The following is a 22,673-nucleotide window of genomic DNA, read 5'->3' on the forward strand; positions in this document are numbered from 1 at the left end:
TACCATGGCACCTGTATCTGGTGTGCTGGTCTCTACTGCACTTCTTCCTCTGTATCCACCTCCATCAGCAGACTGGGGACAGCGATGTCTGTAAGGCCGCTATATTCAAACAACAGAACAAACGGGTTGAAAGTCTCCCCTCCCTTCATCCAGCAAGCTACTGGACCAGAGGTATTCTGCATACAAAGCAGAGAGCCAGAGGGAATAGTAGAAAGCCATTTTACCCTGAAGGAATAAAGGAAGGCAAGGAAGATCCCAGTGCTCCCTTATGCAGCACCTGCCTAAAGGCACACACAGTGGTATAATTCCAGTTTGGTAGTTGTAGCACAAAAACTCCAGATAGTGTTGTCACTATTTACATGCAGTCCGTTGGCATATAATCACTTAGCAGCTTTTTATCCTTTCCAACAGGAATTTATCAGAACAATTATCTTATTAGCATTAAGTGCAACTGGAGAAGAGAGGGACAATCTCCATCTCTGCATGTGCTGAAGCACAGCCCAGTCTAGTACAGCTGATATTTCAAAGAGCAGCAGCCACATCTTGTGGAAAGATTCAGCATTGCAGGCTTATTCCCAATAACGTGAGTTTGTAAAGTTCGTAACGCAAGTTCAGCTTTATACTGATCTAGCCAGGGATTCTGCTGAAATGCTCTGCCCTCTTCTACCCCTTTCTGTGCAAGACGTGCAAAGTGAACCTGCACAGCACACCGATCCACTGCTAAACTGGTGTTTTGTCCAGTCACCAGCATTTCCCCTAGACCAGTTTGTCTGGCTCATCACACCAGAGATGACCCAACAGGGGGTAAAGAGCAGGCCTACGCTTGGTGGCTATATGCTTAACCTTATCTAACCATAGGCTACAGAGCCTATAACCTCAATATTCACTGAGGACTTTAATAGAAATTGGTTTCCACAATTAAAGACACATGAGCAAGACCGTTCACAAATTAGACAAAGTACAAGAAGATTTCTTACCTGTATGTATGTCTATTACAAAGGAACATTCCAAGACACAGCCTTGAGTAATCCTTGCTATCTGAAGTTGAGAGGCAGGGAGTAAACTTTGCTTTTGTATACTCTGTTTTATGACTAATTTTTTCCTCTGCTACCATCTGGGACTTTCCTAAGCAATAAGTTAAGGAAAACACACAGCAGAGCAACTTCTGCAGGATCTAGGCATTCAATATTGTTGCTACTGACACTCTCACATTAGTGTAGAAATCACAAAGAAAACATCACAGAGCATAAACTTGAAGTGTGTTAATTAACTGTAGACTTGCTCTGCTCTATAGGGCGTTCCTGCTACATACAGTTGCCAATAAAAATAACAATACCAATCAGTAGCTACCTAACCAAAGGTAGACCCCAGATCTCCCAAGCACTGCTATTTACTTTTCCACCTGCCCTGTCAGACTACCCTTATATGTAAGGGAAGGGCTCAAACTACAGATAAGAGCACACCCAGCAGCAACAGCTCTTCTGAGGGGGAGAAGACACAGCTACTAGTCAGGCAAGTGAGGGAATGACCTCCCAGTAATATTAGAAATAAAAAGCTGTAGCTTGCAACAGGACAATCCTGTTAATGTCTGTTAGGTAATAACAGCTTATCTGAGATGTCTGCTATTGCCCTAATTAAAGCTGACTTCATCATAACCTGTGACCTGCAGCCTACATCTCCCAAGGCTTTCCATTACAAGCAAGTGGCAGGGAGTTCTCACAGGTAACTGGAAAGCCAATAGCATCAGACAGGCTAGTGACATGAAAGAAAGAAAAAAAAAAAATCAAGATAGAGTAGCAAGCAATCTGTCCTGCTATTCAGTACTCTGCTTAGCTTACCTGCAAAACCAGAATCACTCCAGCTCCTCTTTAACAAAAAAGAACACTGAAGTTCCTTTTTTTTTTTTTTTTACATCACAAAATACTTCATAGCATTTGTGACAGGTCAAGTTTTATTACAATCTTGTAACTCTGGAGGTTTTTAAGTGAGACAGCAGGAAGGACAAAGTAGAGACATGGCCCATGCTGACCCTCACCAGCAAAGCCAGGTCACGAGTATAGAGCCTTGGTGTTCTTATGCAGGGAAAAGACAGAGGGTAAGACAATTAGTTTTTCCAACATGTGAAAATGTTATGCAAGACATTGTCACCTACTGGAAGTGGCAACTGAACTTAAGTTTATTGACATTTCTTACAAAAGATACAGCCAATAATATGTAAGAAAAGTGCAAATCAAGAGTTTTATTTTTTCTCCAACATACATAATTAAAAAAAGTGAGTGAACACACAGAAGACAGGAAGTCAGAGAAACTAGACATATTTACAAGACAGTTAAGCTATCAAATTTTTTCCATCTTCAGGATCAAGTCATCACAGATTTTTGTTAGTTCATCATTTTCTTTAGTCTGTTGAAAACAGAAAAAAAAAGTGAGTTTTAGGTACGCCTAAGCTATGGTACACCCATGCAGTGAGCTGAGTTGCAACAAGTCATGTTTGCCAACATATAGAATAGAAAGCCCATTTACATGCTAGTGACTCATGCAGATTTACTCTAAAGGACAATCTACTTTGTAGGTCACACAGCACCCTTAAGAGCCCCAGGAAGTGAGCCAGAATCCACTGTACTGTTTCTACTCCTTCCACAGACTTCCCCATAATATGTGGAGGTCAACTGATCTAGGGAAATAAGACTTTTCATACTCAAAGTCTTTTTGTTAGATACACTGAAATTCAAGATAGTGACAGTTTAGATTTTAATCTTCACAAGACAGACAACTCTGTAGGATGATGCTTTGATACTTTTACTGACATGGTGATAATTTCCAGTTTGTGTAATTCCTTATATGGTCAAACCGTTTTAATAAGAGTTCTTAACATAAAATGTTACTGGTTTTATAACATGAACTAAACTAGTTCTGTGTTAAATGGCTTGTCTCATCTCTCCAGTTACAGGCCTACTCTTTCCTCAGCTATGCAAACCTTAGCCATAAACCTGAAGACTAACACAAATATGGGACTTTTCCCTGAACAGGAACACGTCACCATTACTTATTTTCAGGCCTTCAATGCTGGCAAAAGATACAACCATGATGCAGTAAAACCAATAGCATGCTTTTCCAGCAATATGACTTTTAACTCTCAGAAAGCTTTTTCCTTTGAAGGGTTCTAACAAACAACACTGATGTGCATTTACAAAACATTCTAAGACTTTATGCAATATGAAACAATATCAAATACAAGGATTAATGGCCTTAACAATATTGAAATAGTTCAGCCAATACAAGAGCCTGCATTAGTGCCAATAGTTTACAAATCATGTTTATGGACAAGCTGAACCAGACAGTTACTCAAGATTCATTCGAAGATCCTGCTCTGGCACATATTTAAGTTTTAGATCACCATCTCCTTCAGTAGTTCAGATTACCTCCCGACACAGAACCTGTGTTGATCACTTCTGCAACACACCTATGGGAACAAACCTTTGGCTCCAAAAAATCTAAACATACAGATGAGTCTTGACATAGAGTTGTGCCTAAAGTTTCAATGCCTATTTCCCAAAGCCTGGCAGGACAGCAGCCACCAAAACCAGCACAGTTAGCATGGCTATTTCTAGCACTGGTACAAGGTAGTTCTTGACCTAGTCTAAGGCAATAGTTTGAAGAGACTCACCCATGGCATTTTGACTAACCTTTTGTTCAAGACTCTTTTCTAAAGACTGGATCCTCATTTGTTCTTTGCGGAGACTGGCTTGTAGTGCTGCAGTCTCTGATTTAGCTTTGTTTCGCACCTGGGCAATTTCCTCATTTGCTCTGAAATAGAAGCAAGATGGTGTTTACATCCCCTTCAGTCAGCACAGCAAAACTGTTCAGAGAATCACACTAGATGCTTGTACTGTGGATTGATCCCCAAACTAAACATGTTTTAAGCCAACTTTTGGTATTAATGAATCACATTTTGCAGCAACTATGAAAACTATGTATTTCACTCCCAGTACTTGGCTTCTTGACATGGTACTTACTGATGCAGCTTTTCTTCAGCATGTGCCTTTAGTGTCTGATATCTCTGCTCCTCTTTTTTAATTCTAGCCAGGTATTCTTCAACACATTTTTTCAGAGCTTCTTCATTCTGTCCCAAAACCAAGAAGCTTAGTTAGCTTTTTATGTGCTAGTAGACAGAAGAGTCTCTCCACAAATGGCCTGATTACACCAAAGTGGCAGTATTTGCTCATCAGAATAACAGGAACAACTGTGAAGTCCCACAGATCTACATCGGGACTAAAGCTCCCCCTTTCAACTCTCAACTTTGCAAACTAGAATTTATTCACCCCATTTCCCTCCCAATATTCTGTTTATTTTGTAGCAAACTTTACTAATGGGGAAAGGTCACTGAAACTAATGTCACTAATCAGTTTTCTGTGCTTTGTTTTGTTGTTGGGTTTTTTTTAAATCAGCTTTGTCTTAGCTTGCAATTGTCCTAAGAATATCTAGAAATCCAGATACTTCAGGGAATCCATGGAAAGATTCAGGTTTTGGACCCTGACGTAAATGAATCAACATTAACAGCAAGAAAGCTACCTTGGTAGGCACAGACACTATGACACCTTATTTTATTAGGTATTACAGCAAGTTGGAACTGTTTGAAACAAGGGCTAAGACTCCCCTACTAATTCTAGCTCTTGAATCCAGAAACTCCATTTCCAAGCGATGCTTTAACTCTGTGCTAAGGAAGGTCTTCTGAATTTAGTGTGGAGAGATGGAAGAGACACAAGATGAACAAAGACTGACATGTTAGTAGAGCAGAAACTTAAGTCATAACACAGACAACTTGCCTGTTTCTCAAACCTAGACTACAACTCAAACCTAGACTAGAAACTTGTAACAGGCTAGTTCTAAGCTTGAGTAAATAGGGAACATTAAAGGATAACTGAAGGAAAAAATTTGAAGGCACTTTTTTTAAACACCAACTGAATCTTTTTTATGCATTTCATGTAATAAAAAGCCATAGCTTATGCTTCTCATTAGCTTCACTCCTCCAAGCTGAAGATGCTGCCGAATGAAGGCCTGACTCTACAAATTTGGGGGGGGAAGGGGGGGATTAAGCTAAAGAACATGCAATAAACCATTATAATTTTGACTTTTAATAGCAAATCCTCTTCAGCATCCATTCAACACAAAGGGAAACAAGCTGCCCTTATGCAGCAGTTGCTAGACAACAGCCTGTCTCTATGATTAACAGAAAAATGATATGCATGCAGCAAGAAATAGCTCATTCTTCCATTTGAAGAAACTTAGGCTTCTAACAGAGAGATCATTATCATACTTTAACCCAGTCACTAAATACAATAAACCAGTAATTTTTTAAAATCTTTAAATAAACAACTTCACACCTGGTTTTACAGGTAGTGCATGTACTAGTAATTAATGACTGCTCTAGAAATTCATCATTTCCTCTCCACTAAGTCTCATTTATCTTGGAAGGATATTATTTGCATTATAGCATCTTACTTTGTGGTAACCCTCTAGCACTTCCTTCTGTTTTTCAAGTCGTTTGAAGAGTTCAGAGAAAGATTTCTCCATAGAGTTCAGATCTGAAATAACTTGTTGCTTCTCTTCCAACACCCTCTGCATTTCTTTCTTTGAAAATTCCTTCTGCTTCTGAGCATCCTCTAAAGAAAGTGGAGTTAGAGTTACACTCATGATAGTTGTTGCATTAGCATAAAACTAGTTCCACAATATGGACAGATAACCTCCACACCTTCAGTTCTTCCTCTTAAGCAGAAAAGGGCTTCATAATGCAGCCTTTCCTCTGAAAGGACACCATATCTCTGCTTTTAAGGAAGCAGTTATATTCTCTTTATTTACTACATACTACCTCATACCAACCTAAGCTATTAAAGACCAATTATATGGTGCTTGCCCAAAGCATTGTTTCTCCTGCAATGTTGTCAAAATACTACACACGAGGAGTTTACCATAACAGGGGCCTCAAATGTTACAATAGAAACAAGGAATCCAAAAATATGTTTGCATTAAATATACACAATAGCTGGAAGATCTGGAGGAGACTAGGATAACAAGCCAAACTAGCATAGCAAACTCTTTCAGAACAAGTTTTTGTTAGCACACCTGAGCTGTGTTTCCCATAGGTTTAAAGTAGCACAAAAAAGCTGATATAATATTCAGACTCCTTAAAGAACTAAATTTAAGCAAGGCACAGATTTGGCTATTCAGCTTTGAACTAGGAGAATGTACCTACACAATAAGAGTTTTATTCAATGTCTTCCTAGCTTTGAAGCCACAAACTTGACTGAAGCAAAGGACAGATCTGTCCAGCAACAACTCCTATTGACATCACTTCAATGAGGTCAGATAATAAACAGTTAAGCACAAGGCGCAGACAACTGGATCTACTACTTTTAATAAGCCAACAGCTCACACTCCACTGTAGAGTAAGGAAAAGTTAGATGTGTTCATGCCCGATTCAGGAAGTCATCATTAGCTACCAAGTGATATCATATCTGTATATATATGCATAAAAGTGTTCCTCTACCTTATCTGAAACCTTACACTCAGCCTGGAAGCCCTTGAAATATTAATGCCATCAGAAGTGAAAGAGTACTAACTTCAGTTAGCAACCTTAGGCTAAGCACGCCCCCCCACCCCAAGCCATTCAAAGTGTAATTATGGAACTTACCCATCATTTGTGTTATTGTACCTTCAAATTCAGCAACTATTTTTCTAAAAAACATGAAAAATGTTGAACATAAGTTACAAAAGCAGCTGAAGTAAATAGATATAAAAATCAGGACAGATTCATACCCCATTTCCTTGTATTCCATATGAAGCTTATTATACTTCTTTTTCCATTCCTCAGTCTCCAGCTGTTTCTCTTGAACCTTTGAGGGGAAAAAGTAAACCTTTATTTCTCGCACAGGAAGATATACAAGCTTTGATACTCGGAACAGTCTGAAGGGCTGCTTAGGTATACTTATAACTTGATACAGAGAAAAATAAGTTCTAACTGCTTAACAGAATCAAAATTAAGCGTTTCATTACAAATTTGAGTTAAATGAGATGTAGATTGATATGTAGGTTTCACATACATGATTCCCACTAAATGTTACCAATATCTCTTCAAATGGCAAGATCAGAGCCAACTTAGCCAACCTCTTGACTACTCTTACTCATTGTATGTGTAGATCACTGTTCCTTGGCCAGTTACGTTCTCTCGAAGTAATATTCTCTCAAGTGACATATATTTCCCTTTTATTTACAAGGCAGACAAAAAAAAGCCACACAAATCTGCTAATCTTAACAGAAAAGAGCAAATACCAGAAGTCTAGTCTAGCCAAAAAATAAATTGCTGTTTGGAGTAATTTATATTCAACACTCAATCAGCCCCCTACCATGTTTGCAAATTTAAAGACAACTCAGTTCATTTAATAACAACCACACCTATTTCACATCAGCTGAATTAAGCAGAGCTCCCAGTAACAGTATTAAGCAGTATAAGCACTCTTTGCTAAATGCTTTGTGCAAACTCCACAAACTTAATTTTGCCCTGGGGTTTCTATTAAGAACTATAACACTGATAGCTGACTGCAGTGTGGGAGGCCTTCAAAGACAAAAGAGGCCCAAAATACATAAAACAAACTGGAATTTTAAACAAGAAGGTGAGAGCACATGATTACTGCTGATTTCTCTTCAAAGTTGCACAGTATACTGTAGTACACTGGTTTTCAGTATTTCTTTAGCGCAAACTCATTTTAAACCTATTGTAATATTCCAGATGACAGGAAGTGGGGTACAAGTGAAAAAAAGAATGTACTAAAATATAAAGAGAAAGCATTAACAATAGTTAGGCTAGAAACAAATGTTACAAAAGCAAAAATGCGTGAAGATGGAAACCGGATAGAAAACTTCATTTGCAAACTCAGACATGGTTCAGTAGACTCAACAAACACTTCCATGAAGTGCTGCTGTATTTGCTCAGAAGGAAAACAGGGTTTTGGTTTTTTCCTCTCGTCCCACTCTTGAGTTGTTTCGCCAAAAAGCAATCTTAAAATTTAGTCTGTCTTCCTTTCAGGTTAAACAAAAATGCTTGGAATTACTGTATTAAGTGACACACAGCTGGAGCCACCCAGTCACACCTGTCTTGCTACAACTATGTTTGCATATTTAAAATAGTTCTTTGAAACAAGAGATTAGAGCACCAATTTTAAGATATTACAAGCTTTACCCCCCGTTACTATACAAATCCTTCATTTTAGACCAATGCAATAAGAGTTGTTCCCCTGTCAAAGCTGCTCTTGTTTTCCTGTACTAGATAATATGCTAAGTAAAAGTGTCCTTCTAAATGACAGAAAGCAAAAGTTACTCCTAGAAAAGCTAGTATCTTTGTACTCTAAAGGGAAAAAAAATAACTTAAATAGCAAATAATCACAGGTCATATTTCTTTGGTCTCCTTAGTGTCACTGCCTGCAGTATAGCTAGGCAGGAATTTTGAATGCTCCATTTTCTTGTGAAGTTAATTTTGAAGTGACACGAATAGCTTTAAGGACATTTACCCTTAAGTACTCCTCTTACATTATTTAGTATTCATAAGGTTACATAACCCAGAAGCTATAATGAATCAAGTACTTATATTTTTTAATTAAGTGGATACATAACTCTCTTTGCATTAGCAAGAAGATGGGGGTTCAAAAGCAATTTCTGTAGTGACATAGTTAAGAACTGCTTGAAATATCAAATACTTCTTTCCTCTTCCACTAATGTAGTTCTCCTTCACATGAGCTCCAGATCTCACTGTTATTAGCTGGACATACTGTTGTGCCTCCCCAGTTCACAAAAAAAAATTGATCACTGCACTGAATTGGCATTACAGTTTTATCTTGTTCTAAGGAAATAATTATATCGGGAGAAGCCACTCCCTCCCATTGGCAAGAACAGGTACTTCCTGCCTAGTTTAATATCCTGCTTAGTTTAATAAAGAATATTCAGATCACTGATATCAAGCCTAACCATTCCATCTGATAACGGATGCTTTTTAATACTGACCAGTTCTAAGGCAGAACCTGACTAATAGTGAAGTTTACTGTATTTCCTTAGATATTAACTCTGAAGAGTTCTATACCTACTGCTCCTATCAAGTGCAGAGCAAGCATTTCAGAATGAGATGCTTATGTCAAGTGGAATAGAAAGAATTACCAAGTATAGAGATTTATACCAGATAGTCTAAACACAAGGGACTTTCAAGGCTATGCAAAGTGCTGCTTTGGAAGGGTCACTGTACCTCTCTTTTAACCAGTTCAATAGCTGCATCCATGTCTTTTTGGCTGTATTTTAGCACATCTATAATAGCATCCACTGCAGTGTTTGTGGAAGCAGCAAAAGCAACATCACTAGTCAGGGAGTCTGGAATTAGGGGATCTGTGTCCTGTGAGGAGAAAAAGAAGTAGATACTTATTTTCATGCCACTGATTAACTGTATGCAGATTATTCGACGGTAAGTCAACATACTTTACTTAAACACTGAAAACACCTCCATAACTTTGTTACCATAACTTTCTTTCTTTGTAGATATCTTTTAGAACTATGTAGTTATCTTTAAGTTATAACAGAAACTGCTATCCACCAATTATAGCTATCGGAAACAAAGCAGATGATACCACACTGTTGCCCACCAGTAAAAAAAAAAAGCACCATTTCAGGATGGACTGCTGTGTGCAGATCTGTTCATAGAAGGCTGTTCAAACTATAAGCCTTAGACTGTAGAGCATCAAGTTTAATCAAAGAAGTGCTTTTCACCCCAGCAGTGCAATTAAAATTTTGTTGTTTCAGCTGCATGAAAAAAACTGCTTGATTAAAGCATTCTTAAGAACAGCTCAAGTTCTCCTACACCATGTGCAATGTCACCAGTTTCCACAAAAGATTTTTAATACTTAAGAAAATGCAATCCACCAAAAAGTTCAACTTTGATATAAGTGAGTATCCAACCTGTTTTTTAAGATAACAGTTTAAATAAGCATTAAGTATTCTGCAATCCTTAGAATATCTGCATAAGTCTTAAGTCCAGAACCTAGCCCATCCCTTTCCCAAAATATCAACAAGAAACCCGATACCATTCTGGACACCCTTACAGAAGTTGTAAATGTTCCCAGAAGATCTAGTCCTTTTGGTTTCTCTTCATTTTGAAGATTCACTGCAGGCTTTTCAGCTTCCTCAAGTGATTTACTTATATCAGCAACAGGACTAAAAATGAACAAACACCATTATGTTCAAGCACTGCCTTTATTTGTAAAGCTATGTACTATAGCCTAGACTAAGTCAATACCTACCCACACTGAAGTGGAGCTGTCATGATATTCATAGTTGTTTCAACAGTACCAGAAATTGGTTTTCTTGGACTGTCTCTCAACAGAGGGTCAAACTTCAAATACAGCGACTGTTTCCTCAAGGCAGACTCTTTGAACTGAGGGGAAAGAAGCATAAACTGGCAGATATGCTGCTTCATAGCATAACACACACATCCCACACACACACATAAATAATCCTCTGGAGAGAGGGTGAGCTTATTCTTCAGTGGCCAGAGCATTGTTCTCAGGAGAAAAATTACGTAAGAGAACTCAGTGCCCACATGCTTAAGTCCTTATGTAATATCAAGTGAACTCAATCAGCTCACAGACAGAACCAAAAGGGCAAACTTTTATGAACTCTTCAAAACCAGCAAAATACAGTGAAAGGAGAAGATAGTATTGTAAGCTGAATGAGCAGTACATGTCATTCTCTGTCTTTGCTCATACAGCAATAAGGACAAACAGTGTGATCAAAAATCAATTGCAATTCAGTGTATTCACTGTATATTCAGAGCCACTCCTACTCTGGACCAAAGTAGGAGAAAGAATAACTAAGCTGGACTGATTAAAACATGACATGCCCAATTTAGAGACAGATTTCCTGAAACTGCCCATAAAACAATAGAGCTTAGAAAAAAATATTTTCAAAACAATGATCCTGAACTTTCAAAGAATTATGTTCTTGCAGTTTTGGCAACTAGAGAGGTGAATCATAATCCATTTCAGTTTCACCACTATTAAAGAAAAATAGCACCTTTGCAAACTGAAAGCATAAGACCTCTGATCCTTAGCAGAATTGCTTATAACTACATTTCCTTCCAGCACCATCTCCTGCCCAGCCTTGTAGACACGTTCCTTCAGAATAGAACCTTTATTTCTGTGGGCAAGCTCAAAGTGAAGTTATTTCACAAAAACATTTAAGGCTTGACAGTTTCATTTTCTTTTCCTCTCCCCTCTGCCAGGGAAGCAAACATAACATTTCAATGTCATACTTACTGATGAAGTCCCAAACTGTTCAAGATAGTCTATTTCTATGCCCATTCCTAGAACTGGAAAAGGAGGAAATGATACAATGAAGATGCAATATTGTCATATTGTCTTACAGTGAAGCACCCACAGACAGAAACAAATAGGCATGTGTATAAAGCAAATAAATCCCTGCTCCCACATCATGAGCTCTAGTTTTTCATTGGCTAAAAATATTGTATTTCTATCTGGACCTGAATTTAAAAAAAAAGAATCAGGCAAAGATTTCTAAGCTAAACAAACTTACAGCTTACATTTGCCTCCACACACCTGTAAGAATATGTAGAATTTAACACACAGCTGAAGAACTTTTGTTCCACGGTTAGAGTGACAAGCACACTCATATTCTACCCTTTTATATAATGCCCCATAAAAGAGTAAGATTGGCAATCTCACTGTTAAAATTAGCGGACAGCTCAGATTTGAACAATGAAGTTACAGCCATTTCTCAATACACTGATTCAACTCAAGTATTAAGGTAAGTCTCAGACTGCACTGCAGTCAAGTTATTTACTCATCCTTCCACACAGTGCTCCTACAAGGAATAACCCTTCCATGTAGTAAGCTTTCAAGACAGGCAAGCAAGTACAGGAAGACTGTCCACACTGCAATATGAAATCAGCATTCAAGTAGTGCTAAGGACTGAAGTAATCTACAAGACTCAAATACAGGCAGTTGCAATAGCTCTAGTACTGTCAATTTGGGAAGTCCTTAATACTGGAAATGATTTTAAGTGAGCATTTTTTCAGCACAGAAAGTCACCACTGTAAAAAGATTGTTTCTGTACCAGCCTAAATTTCATCCTTCCAGGCAGCTGAATGCTAACAACCAGCTTTTTGAATTTAGCTTAATCCAGAGAAAGTTAGAAATAAGCTAAGGTACATTTCCCACCCCTGCTAGTCATTGTAGGTTTTGCAGTCCTTTCAGAAGAGCAAAATGAGACAAAAACTAGAATCATTGTCAAAAATTGTAGAGAAGTATATATGCAGAGGTTATTGTAACAATATATTTTCAGGCTATTCTAAAGAAATGCACTTACCTTCTGATGATGGTCTGAAGAGCTCTTCAGGTTCAGTGCTAGCTGTCTGCTTATTTGCTGTTATTTCAGTTCTGTGGGAACTAGGTTTAATTTCTTCTGTAGACATTGACTTTTTTCCACTGTCAGCAGAAACCAAATTATCTTGAGAGGGGACATTAGCTGGAGACATTTTAGATGGGTTCATTTGCGTCTCCTGATGAGAAAAACACAATCCTTTTTACTGTTAAAATAATGATTTACATGCAATGAAAATCACAATAACGATCAAATTGGTTTGTCATAAACTAGCTGGGCAGCCAGCATAATAAACCAAGAGTTCACAGGCATAGAAATTAAACTACCAACATTGAGTACAGCTAATAATATACAGGAGTCACTTTTTTTTTTTTTGAGTTCACACCCTTATGTTTGTCCTTATACGTGATTGCTGATCAAAAAAGATACTAAATACCAAGGTACCAATTTGGCTGTCTCTTATGTTACCTTCAAAAGACAAGTCTGTACAGTTGGTATTCATTCTAGAGCTGCTGAAGATGCAGAAAACTACTAATTCTTAGACAAAATATCAAACATGGGTTTGACAAGGTCAAAGAACTCTGTTTCATGGAACAACTTGGTAAGAACTGGCTATCTTTCCTATACCTTACCATGGCTATCTCTCCTGGAAGTTCAGCTTCTGCTTGAACTCCTGGCTTAGCTTCTTGAGTTCTTGACTCATCTACCACACTCTGTTTGCTGGTTTCCCTGAAGAAAAAAGGAAGAAGAAGAAAAAAAAAAAATCGAAATTCAAATCACACAGTTCTGAATTCTATTTACCAGGTATACTGAAGCACTGAACAAACTAAGCATATCTGAGAGTTTCTACTGCCACAGCACAGGAAGCTTTAAGGAAGGTGGGATTGAAATTCACTGTCTTGCCTGGTGACAAATTAAGTGACAGAAAGCTCTCCCTCCATCAGAAGCAGTGCTACCTGAGAAGCAGAAATTCACAGCAGTGCCACTTATTCCTATTCACTTAACACTGTTCTCTTATTTCTGTTTGTTAAGCCTTTTTTTTTAATTAAAGATAGGCTTTTTGTTTAATTAAGAACAGAATTACAAGCAGCCTGTTACTCTTTCCAAAGTAATGCAGTGATTATTGGTGTCAAGCACAGAACTTCATTAAATGAGTCCAATACTTTAGCTACTGCTAACAGCACAAACTTAACTTTTCACCTTGGTAAATAGTAGCTGATCACATTACACAGGGGGCAAGAGCAGAAACATTTCTATCAGATTAACATCTTGTACCAGTCTAGTTCTGGTAAGCATCTGGCTGTCCATAGTAATGCTGACATTTTAATAGTTAGACTTTCTAGGAAAGGCAACACAGTATCTCCCATTCTAAAATAAAAAGCTTGATGTGGTGCCAAAAAAATGCAACTTTAGTGACAGGCCTTTTTATTAGAGATAGCATTCAGATTCCAAGAACAAGCAAGAAAGAAATAGCACCTCAGAGTTCAGCCAGGACCCTAAGCAGAGAAGAGAATTGCCTAGTCCTTTCACATGCTGCATGATGTGCAACACTGCTACCTACTTACCTGTTTTTTTGAAAGACAGCAGCAGTCACCTGGTTCTCCACATTTTACTCTAATCTTGGAGAAATGGGGAAAGAGCCACTTGACCACGGTACTAATGCCCCTCCCATATAAGCCTGTTCCCTCTCATTCCTCCAGATTTAAGAACACCTTTTGCACAGAGCTAGCCATCTCAGGAGGGCTTCCACAAGAAGACCTTTGCTGTTGCAACATCCTGTGTTAAAGGTTACAATGTGCAACAGGCTCAGCCGACCTCAGAGGGAGAAAGTCAAGGAGGTATGAATCAACTACTTAGAGATACCATCTATCTTTTCCTCACATGAGTTCAAGGTGATTCTACATTCAGCTACAGATTTACTTACAGATTTCTGGGTTCTCTTTTCTCAGGAGTTTCACAGGTACTTGCTCTGTTATCCTGCTCCAGTGGAAGAGGCTCCCTTCTTGATGAGGTATTATCTTGCTCCTCTTGCAGGTGAGCTTTCTGAGGTCTAGGTTTAGAAGACTTGGGTGAGCTGGAAATTTTAGAGCCTCCTCCAAACGGATTAAAGTTTGGATCATCAAGTTTCTCCCAGTCAAACTTATAAGATGCTTTGGGAACAGGTATTTCATCTTCCACATTACTTTTATTTTGCACTTCAGTATTCTCTGGTTTTGTTTTGGTAATAGGAATTTTTTTGGAAGGTGGCTTAATTCCAGTTCTTTTACCTAGTTTCTTAGGAGGTGGCTTTCTAGCAGTGGTATTATCGAAGTCAAATTCCAGTTTTACTGGTCCAGCCTTGGTGACACCAGGCTTTTCTGCAAGTTCCCCTTTGGAGATAGCCAGCTCTTCTGCAGGCTTTGGCCCTTCAACAGAGGCTTCTTCTGCTACTGAAACATTCTGAAGCTTCAGTTCCCTGATTTTAGAATTAGTTACATCAGAATTACCGGGACCTAAGTTGCCAGATAACTGTACAGGAGTTACAGGTGCTTCTGCTAATCCCACTGAGTTACCAATTTGGCTCACATCTGTGGAAGCAGACTTCACATCCTGAACACAGTCACTGATTGCTCGCTTAGGGGACAGCTTGGATTTGTTAGACTCCAACTCTCTCAATACAGATTCTTTTCCAGAGAAGAGAGTCTTCTCCTCTTCACTTGAGTGCTCTGTACTTGTTGTGGTTGAAGCAAAAGGAACTGTATCATCCAGAAAAGAATCATTGCTTATTTCAGAAGTTTTCTCAGGGCTGCTAGATGCTCTTACAGGAGACTTTTGCAGATTTCCAGAAGAATGCTGCAACTGCACTGAACTTTGAAAAGGATTGATGTCATTTAAGTTATCAAAATCAAGATTGTAGGAACCTCGACTCTTCACTGGCATCTCATCATCTGGGTAAGGAGCCATGCCGACTTTCTCTGGCATTTGTGTATTTATCACTGTATCGTTTGCTTCAGCTTCAGTCTCTTGTTTACATGTGCTGCATTTAAAAAAAAGAGATCACACATGCTAGAGTTATTTTTTAGACATCATTTGAAATCATCTTTTAAAAGGTATTTGCACAAGTAGCTTTGCATGCTCAGAGTAACCTGATTTTTTTTTACATAAGGCAGCTGACAGCCAAAGAATATCATCAGCAAGAATTCAGCTGCCACTTAAACATTCATAAGTTATGAGCTCCGGTACACATGAACTATAGCAAGATCAATCCTTAAAGCTAGTAGGTATTCTTAAGCTACCTGTTCTACACAGCTATGTTACCTTATGCCAGTCATCACTGGAGACTGCTCTAGTCACTACAGCATATGGACACTTCCATTTCACTAGACAGTGAAATATACAGTGCTTAGGAGGAGATATTAACAGTAAACAGCTCAAACACAGGCACAACTAGTAGTACATCTTCACATAGATTCATCTATGAGTCATGACAGACTCACAAGTCTGGGACCAAACTGAGTCATGATTCAGGTTCTCCCATTTTAAGTCATTACTTTGTCTGGTCATTCTGGCAGGTATTTTTCCCCTGGAAGTACACACAAGCATTTCACCTATGAGGGCCTACACACCAAAAGAGAACCTGGACTTCAGGCACTGTAAACTCAGTGCAACAGCAAATCTGAAGAGCAAAGTGGTACACAAGAAAACACTTTTCCAGCAAGAGAAAGATAAGATTCTCTAGCAGAAGAAACAGGTTAAAGAAAGAGTTTGTGTACTCACTACTGCTGAGTATTCTACAAGTTATTGCTCTCCTCTATTTCCCCAAACTGTACTCAACTTTTTAGGCTTAGCCTCAGACTACAGAGAGTTAAGCCATTACTTCCTGAAACAGGATTTCCTCCCATTGTTTTGTCCCTTCGTAAAGTTACTATTTCTATGTGCCATCCGTATCTGCTGTAGAACAGAACATGACTAAAAGCCACTCGCTATAAACACTTTAATAAACCCGAAAGCAAAGCAAAGGCGGGAGATAAGAGTTCAGGAAGTCCTTCTCACCCGGTTTGAGTGCCTCTTCCCTGCAATAGTTCAGCCCCAGGCTCGTTCAACTACTCAGGCCCCTCCCATTCTCCTTCAGCGTTTAACCTAATAAATGCCAGTTAAGAGCAAGACACCTGCTTGAAACTTGAATTACTTGACACTAGTCAAAAGTGTCACCCTTCAGCAACACCCAGTCCTTTAGCTTATTTGCTACAAACAGATCCTTATATTTTAAAAGTAGAAAGTACATGTACTGTAAAAGCAGTGTCTGGACACATAATTACACCCTAACTAAAACCAATCCAGCGCTAGCCCTCTTAACTCACTTGAACCCTGTATGTACTAAATCTTCATTTATTCATGTGAACAGTAAGTTTGGGGCATAAATGCAATTAAGTCATTTAATTGTGGTGGCTAGCTCAGAAGTACTTTTCTAAACTGGAGTATACATGCAAGTTAACAGTTGAAGCAAACCTATACATTTGAAGAACATGTAAGTGTTCCCATCTTTCTCCTTTCTCCCCTTCCCAAAAACAAGAATAGGGGTCAAATTAAAGTATTAGGTAGTTAAAAACAAGCAAAAGGATGTATTTCCTTGCAGACGACACAGCTAAGATCTGAGATTTCTTGCAGCTGGGCATTATAGATGTCAGATGTTTATACAAGTTTAAAAATGAGCTAAAAAAGTCAGTAACAAAAAACAGGCATTGAGGCCTATTAAATAACATTGTCATAACATTGTTTTATAGCATTATAACAATATTTCTAGTAAAGGAGAGTTGCAAAACCCCAAATTGGAACATTGCAGACTTTGTGCTCTTCTCTATAGAGCTACCATGAGCCACTTTAAGACCCAGTCTGCTAGACTGTAAAGGCACACGAACTTGTTTGTACTTGGAAATGATGTTACATTCACTTTGTGTTGCTAGATTTTCTTTAATCTTAATACTCATTGACTCAAGGTGTCAATTCAAGCTAACCCTTCAGAAGATGTATCTTAAGGAGAAAATCTAGACAGATAAAATTGTACTTAACGTATAAAAGAAGAAATTTTAAGGCTTAGCTTCAGAATAGTGGTAGTCTCACATGAAAACGTTGCCATAGGAAACAGTTTTGTATACTCTGCCTAATGTGTCTCTTTTCTCTTAAACTCTTTATCTGTATCATAAATCATCTCTATGAAATCAGTTACTGAGCAGTTAGAAATAGAATTTGGTATTCAATATTACAACCACGATAATTGTCATTACTTTCAAGAAAAGTTTATCTTTGAAAAGAGTTCGTTCATCCAAGTCAGCATTAATTTTGGTCCTTTTGTGCAGTTTACATCTTGTTATAAAATACAAAATTACATTTTAAATATACAGGTTTATAATGGGGAAAAATTAACTTGAGTATGTCCCATGCTGCTAACACTACTAGTGGTGAATACATTACTTACTCAACGCTGACAGGTGTGGATAAAAGATCATCCACCAAGGCGTCACTGCAATCATCAAGCGTGAAAGTAGTCTCGAGTTTGTCCATCATAGTAGGACTTAAGATTTTTCGAGTCTGAGGATCTCTTAGAGGAGTTTGAAAGGTTACCTTTAAGAAAGGGGCAGGGGGAGGAAAAAGGAAGAACATGAACACCAGAGCACTTCCAAGCTCCAACTAGCATATGCATTCAGTAGCAGAGATCATAGAAAGCAAGAGAAAATAATCAATACAAAACCAAAAGTTTACCTTCATAGCTTTTGCCACACTTTTTGGTGGCAAGTTTTCTTTCTGGGACAGGCGTAGGATGGAAGGTCTCCCTGTAGGTTCTGGTGGTGCAAAGAAAAAGCCAGAGTCTTCCGCTGTTAGATCATCATTGAGGTTTCCTCCGTTTTCTCCATTTTCTGCATTTAAAATCTGCAGACTCATTCTAGAATATCAACACATACAACATCACAGCATGAATGAGAGGGTGTGGTCAGCCAGATGCACTTGCAGATAATCAAAGAATTTGGAAGCCTGGTGCTGGCTAGCAAAGATTAACAGCTTCAAAAGAAGTTTTAAAAGCATTGAAAATGTTCACATGAAAAGTTAGATCTCAGAAGACCCTGAAAGCATCTAAATGCAGCACTGCACAACCCCTCTGCTTTTGTTAGGGGTCCAGGAAGTTAACTGTTGATACTACACTTCCCACTGTTAACATAATAACCTTACTAATTAAGCTGCCCATCCTTTAAAGGGAGCTCTGTCATTTTCAAGTTTCCTCAATTCCAACCCCTTAAAGCCGGTAGTGACGTACAGTCATGACTCTTGTAATAGGGTATCTAGCTAAGCAAAATCACAGCTTTTGCAAGGGGCAGATGACAATCACTTCTCTATTTTATACACATGCTCTCATTACTACATTGCACATCAGAAAACAGCAAACCCAAATTTGGTTAGTTAGGGTGTGTTTAGGATCAGAGTCCCGAGTAAAATTATTTAGCTTTTTCCTGCACTGTCTGAGCACGTGCTGCTTTTTGTAAGACGCATAGTACTTAAGAATCCTTTGCAGCATAGACACTATTGGTATGCAAATCCAAAAAAATGTAATTAAAAAGGTATTTGTTAAATATAGTTCTTAACATTGGACATGCACAAGCTTTAGACGGCCATATAGGCTGATCTAATGTTACTAGTATTTCAAGTGCGAAGGACTTGAAACTAAAGCCTTCATTGCAACTAAGATTAAGGATGAAAATAAGTTTGAAATAGAGAAAGAACACATTTCAAGTATGCTAGGCAAGTCAGCACATTATAGGTACTTGAACTGTCCACCTTTTACTCCCATTGGAGCCTCTGCTGTTCTTAAAGGTTTAACACTAATACTCAGTGATGCTGTTTCTTTAAAACAGAAACAGACAAAAACTAAAGTACCAGAGCGCAGAAGGCATGTTAAGCAAGATCTAGGCATAACCACTGTCCATGAAAGATGACCTCCAAGAAGCGCAGTTAGTTATCTGACAAACCACTAACAACACGATTTCTTTCATAAGAACTGATGTGTTATCTTGTACCACCTATGCAAGATAATCAAGTGGAGAAGATGTTGGCTTTCCGCAATGGATAACCATTCCAAGCAAATCTCAAATGCTTGATTTGACCAAACAGCTAATCTTTAGCTTGTTTTTCCATCCTCCAGCATGCAGTCAAGATTAATCCAGAAAATCAGCTGAGGAAGACTCCAAATGATTGTCTTCACTGTCACAAAGAAGTAACAAGAACACTCACACTGAAAATTTTAAGTCATGTTTCCGATCTCATTGCCCTTATGTATTCAAATTTCTGTCTTGAAGCCTCCATACACATTTCCCCACTCTTACATTAATCCTTGTGGGAAAATTTGCTTCATGCTCTCCACTGAGCTCAGCTGCTTTGTCTGCAAGCCCAACAACAGCACTTTTAATCAGCAATGGAATGCTGAATGACTACAGAAGCAACGGCAAGCAAAGTATGCCTGTATTAGCTATTTCTTCATTCCTTCTTTATTCTTCATCATATTCATACTTTAGCCCAAGTTATTTTATACATATTTTTACAGTAACAACTTGTAGAACTTGAACTTCATTGCTTTCCTTCATTCCAAGCTCAAATTGAGACAACAGATCAAGTGAGTCTTTACAAACTGCAGTTTACTGTAGCTACTTTAGAAACAAAGCCTAGGACATGAAAAAGTTGTCAACACCTTCTAAAATAAGCTCCATAAGCAGGGGAGGTTTGTTTGGAGATTTTTTCAGGTTTGTCATTGAGCCACTTGTGCACCATTGCCAAACCAGATTCAGATCATTACAATACCAAATAATTTGACACCATGTACATACACCACATTTGCCCAGCATTTTAGATACTAAATCTAAAAATCAAACTCCTTTCTAGGATTAAATCATTAAAAGTAATTCAGCATTTATTTAAAATATTTGCAACCAAGATTGATCTAAATTGTATTTCACAAGTTCATTAGCCAGTAGCTGTGACAAAGTTAAAGGGGAAGGAAGACTTTATTAAAGACATCTTTTTGTTTTAATTGGTCAGTGTCCAAGGCATGCAAGTATTGTGAAAGGCAGCCAGTTTCCCCACTATGGTCAATCAAAGTTCACAAAAATGAAAATGCACCTAGTTCTAGAACAATATTTATTCAGACACAACCAGCAGTCTGTCATTCTGTATTTGAGAATGAAAATAAATTCAATGACATCAGAAAATTAAACCTCAGGTACCTATCGTTTGTAAATTGAGGGCTTCATGGCAACTACTTGTTGTTTAATGAACAGCGGAGCACAATATCCAAAACACCGATGTGATCTCAAATGTCTAAAGCCACTGAACATGCAGGGCAAGGATGGAATTCTTCTACTTTATTATCCTCCAGCAGCTAAGACGCTGAGCGCTTGCTCACAGACAAAGTAACTTAGTATGTGCTGTGAATATTTCCATACAGACTGACACAGAGCCAACTGCTATGAATTTTTTTAGTGCAAACATGTCAATTCAGAACAAATAAAACACTATTCTGGTTAACCGACCCTCATAATCACGATTTTCCCCTGACTACAGAAGTCACCCTACTCTCAACAGACCATTTGAGGAAAGGGAATTCGCAGCAGGTTTAGCCAAAATCAAGCTTGGGAGGCAGCAGATGTGGAGCCCCAGCCCAGCCGGCCTCGTTAAGGCCCGGAGCAGGCACTCGGGACCCGCAGCTCGTTGCGGGGGAACAAAAGATGGCCTTGGCCTTCAGCGGCTGAGTCAGAGGCAGCTGCTCGGGGCGGGAGCCGGCGATGTGGGGCTCCTCCGGGCCGGGCCAGGGAGAGGAGGAGCAGCAAGGCCAGGGAAGGCTTCGCAGGCTCTCCGGGGAAGCATTGTCCCTGCCCATCATTGCACCTAGCCATGCTTTAAGTAAAAATAATAATAATAAAAGCATCCCCTCTCCCAGACCCCAATTCACCGGGGTGCTCCCAACACTCCTGAGTCACCCAGGAGCCTCACATCACCCCACATCACCCACCTCGAAACGCAGCGGGGTGCCCTCAAGAACACCCGGCCACCTAGGCTGCCTGAGCCTCCCTCAGCTCCATAAAGCCCCCAGGCTCACAGAAGTGCCCACGTATATCCTCCCCATACTCAGAGGCGACCCCGAGTGCCCATCAGCCCCATATCATCCTCAAAACCCATGGAGATGCTCCCAAGATCCTCCTGAGCCCCACCTCATCCCCAAATTCATGGGGGAGCCCCTGAGCCCCACACCCATCATCCCCGACACCCCCCATTACCCCCAAGCTCTTAGCTCAGCTTCATTCCCAAGCTCACGTAAGTTCCCCCAAGTCTCTTAGTCCTAAACTCACAAAAGTGCCTCTGAGACCACTCGACAGGAGGCCCCCCCCAGCCCCAACCCCCCCCCAAGCTCAGAGGGGGTCCCCGAGCCTGTCGTGCCCCCCCCCCAGCTCCCCCCCCCCCCAGGCGCACGGAAGGGATGGATCCCCGACCCCGTCGTGTGTCCCCCCCCCCCCCAACCCCACACCACCCCCAAGCTCACAGAGGCTGTCCCCGAGCCGGTCGTGTGTGTGTGTGTGTGTGTGTGTGTGTCCCCAGGCCCACAACCACCCCCAAGCTCATAGACCCCGAGCCATCACCCCCCCCCCACGCCCCAACTCGGCGGGGCAGCCCGCAGCTCCGTAGACACCCCCAGGCCCCCCCCAAAGGACCCCCACCTGCCGGCGGGGACCGGGTGCGATCCCGCAGGGACCTCGGCTGAGGCGGTGCGCGGGACGCAGCAGGCGCAAAGCTCCCCCGCCTCTGCAACCACCGCCGGGCAGCGCCCCCTCCACCGCCACCACAGGATTTCAAATTTCAACGGCAGCGCCGGCCCGCCAATGAGGAAGCGGCATTCGGAACGCGTCCGCCAATCAGAAAAGCGTCCTGCGTGGTGGGGCGGGGACAGCCGCCACCCTCGGCCGATGAGCCCTCGCGGGAGCGCGTTCCCGCGCGAGGCGTGTTGGGAAGTGTAGTGCGCGGGGCGCGTCATGGCGCCGCGCTGACGTGAGCAACCCTTCGAAGGGCTGGGCCCGGGGGCGGCCGGCGGCGAAGTCCCGCTTCAAATCCACGCTCGGGGAAGCGAACACCGGCTCTGGGGGAAAAAAACCTGGGTGTTTGGTGTTCTTCGGGAAGAGCCGTGCGGAGTATCTGTGGTGTTACCGCTATAGTCCCAGACCGGGCCC

At 40.2% G+C, this 22,673-nt stretch overlaps 1 protein-coding gene across 5 annotated transcripts; it reads right to left on the reverse strand.

The window, feature by feature from the left end:
• Positions 1-2,211: 2,211 nt before the first annotated feature.
• TACC3 (transforming acidic coiled-coil containing protein 3) lies at positions 2,212-22,256 on the reverse strand. Of its 5 annotated transcripts, none has more exons than XM_049791270.1 (16): positions 22,167-22,256; positions 18,172-18,352; positions 17,888-18,033; positions 14,357-15,448; positions 13,065-13,161; positions 12,418-12,610; positions 11,349-11,401; positions 10,335-10,468; positions 10,137-10,248; positions 9,290-9,433; positions 6,817-6,893; positions 6,692-6,735; positions 5,503-5,663; positions 4,017-4,123; positions 3,687-3,807; positions 2,212-2,403 (listed from the first exon to the last, which is right to left on the reverse strand). In XM_049791270.1, the coding sequence occupies exons 2-16, from the start codon at positions 18,349-18,351 to the stop codon at positions 2,338-2,340; spliced, it is 2,727 nt and encodes a 908-aa protein (XP_049647227.1). In that variant the 5' UTR covers position 18,352; positions 22,167-22,256; the 3' UTR covers positions 2,212-2,337. The 5 variants fall into 5 exon arrangements, with proteins under 5 accessions (XP_049647227.1, XP_049647236.1, XP_049647261.1 ...); XM_049791279.1 differs by lacking the exon at positions 22,167-22,256 and adding an exon at positions 18,637-18,652; XM_049791304.1 differs by lacking the exons at positions 17,888-18,033; positions 22,167-22,256 and having other exon boundaries at positions 18,172-18,312.
• Positions 22,257-22,673: the final 417 nt, after the last annotated feature.

The sequence above is a fragment of the Accipiter gentilis genome, chromosome 3, assembly GCF_929443795.1.
Source record: "Accipiter gentilis chromosome 3, bAccGen1.1, whole genome shotgun sequence".
Taxonomy (NCBI): domain Eukaryota; kingdom Metazoa; phylum Chordata; class Aves; order Accipitriformes; family Accipitridae; genus Astur; species Astur gentilis.

Coding starts and splice junctions, on each gene's coding strand:
- TACC3 (XM_049791270.1), bottom strand. CDS start 18,351: ATGAGTCTGCAGATTTTAAATGCAGAAAATGGAGAAAACGGAGGAAAC. Junction 10,249..10,334: donor ACAGCTCCACTTCAGTGTGG/GTAGGTATTGAC, acceptor GTTCATTTTTAG/TCCTGTTGCTGATATAAGTA. Junction 2,404..3,686: donor AAAAGAGTCTTGAACAAAAG/GTTAGTCAAAAT, acceptor TGTTTTCAACAG/ACTAAAGAAAATGATGAACT.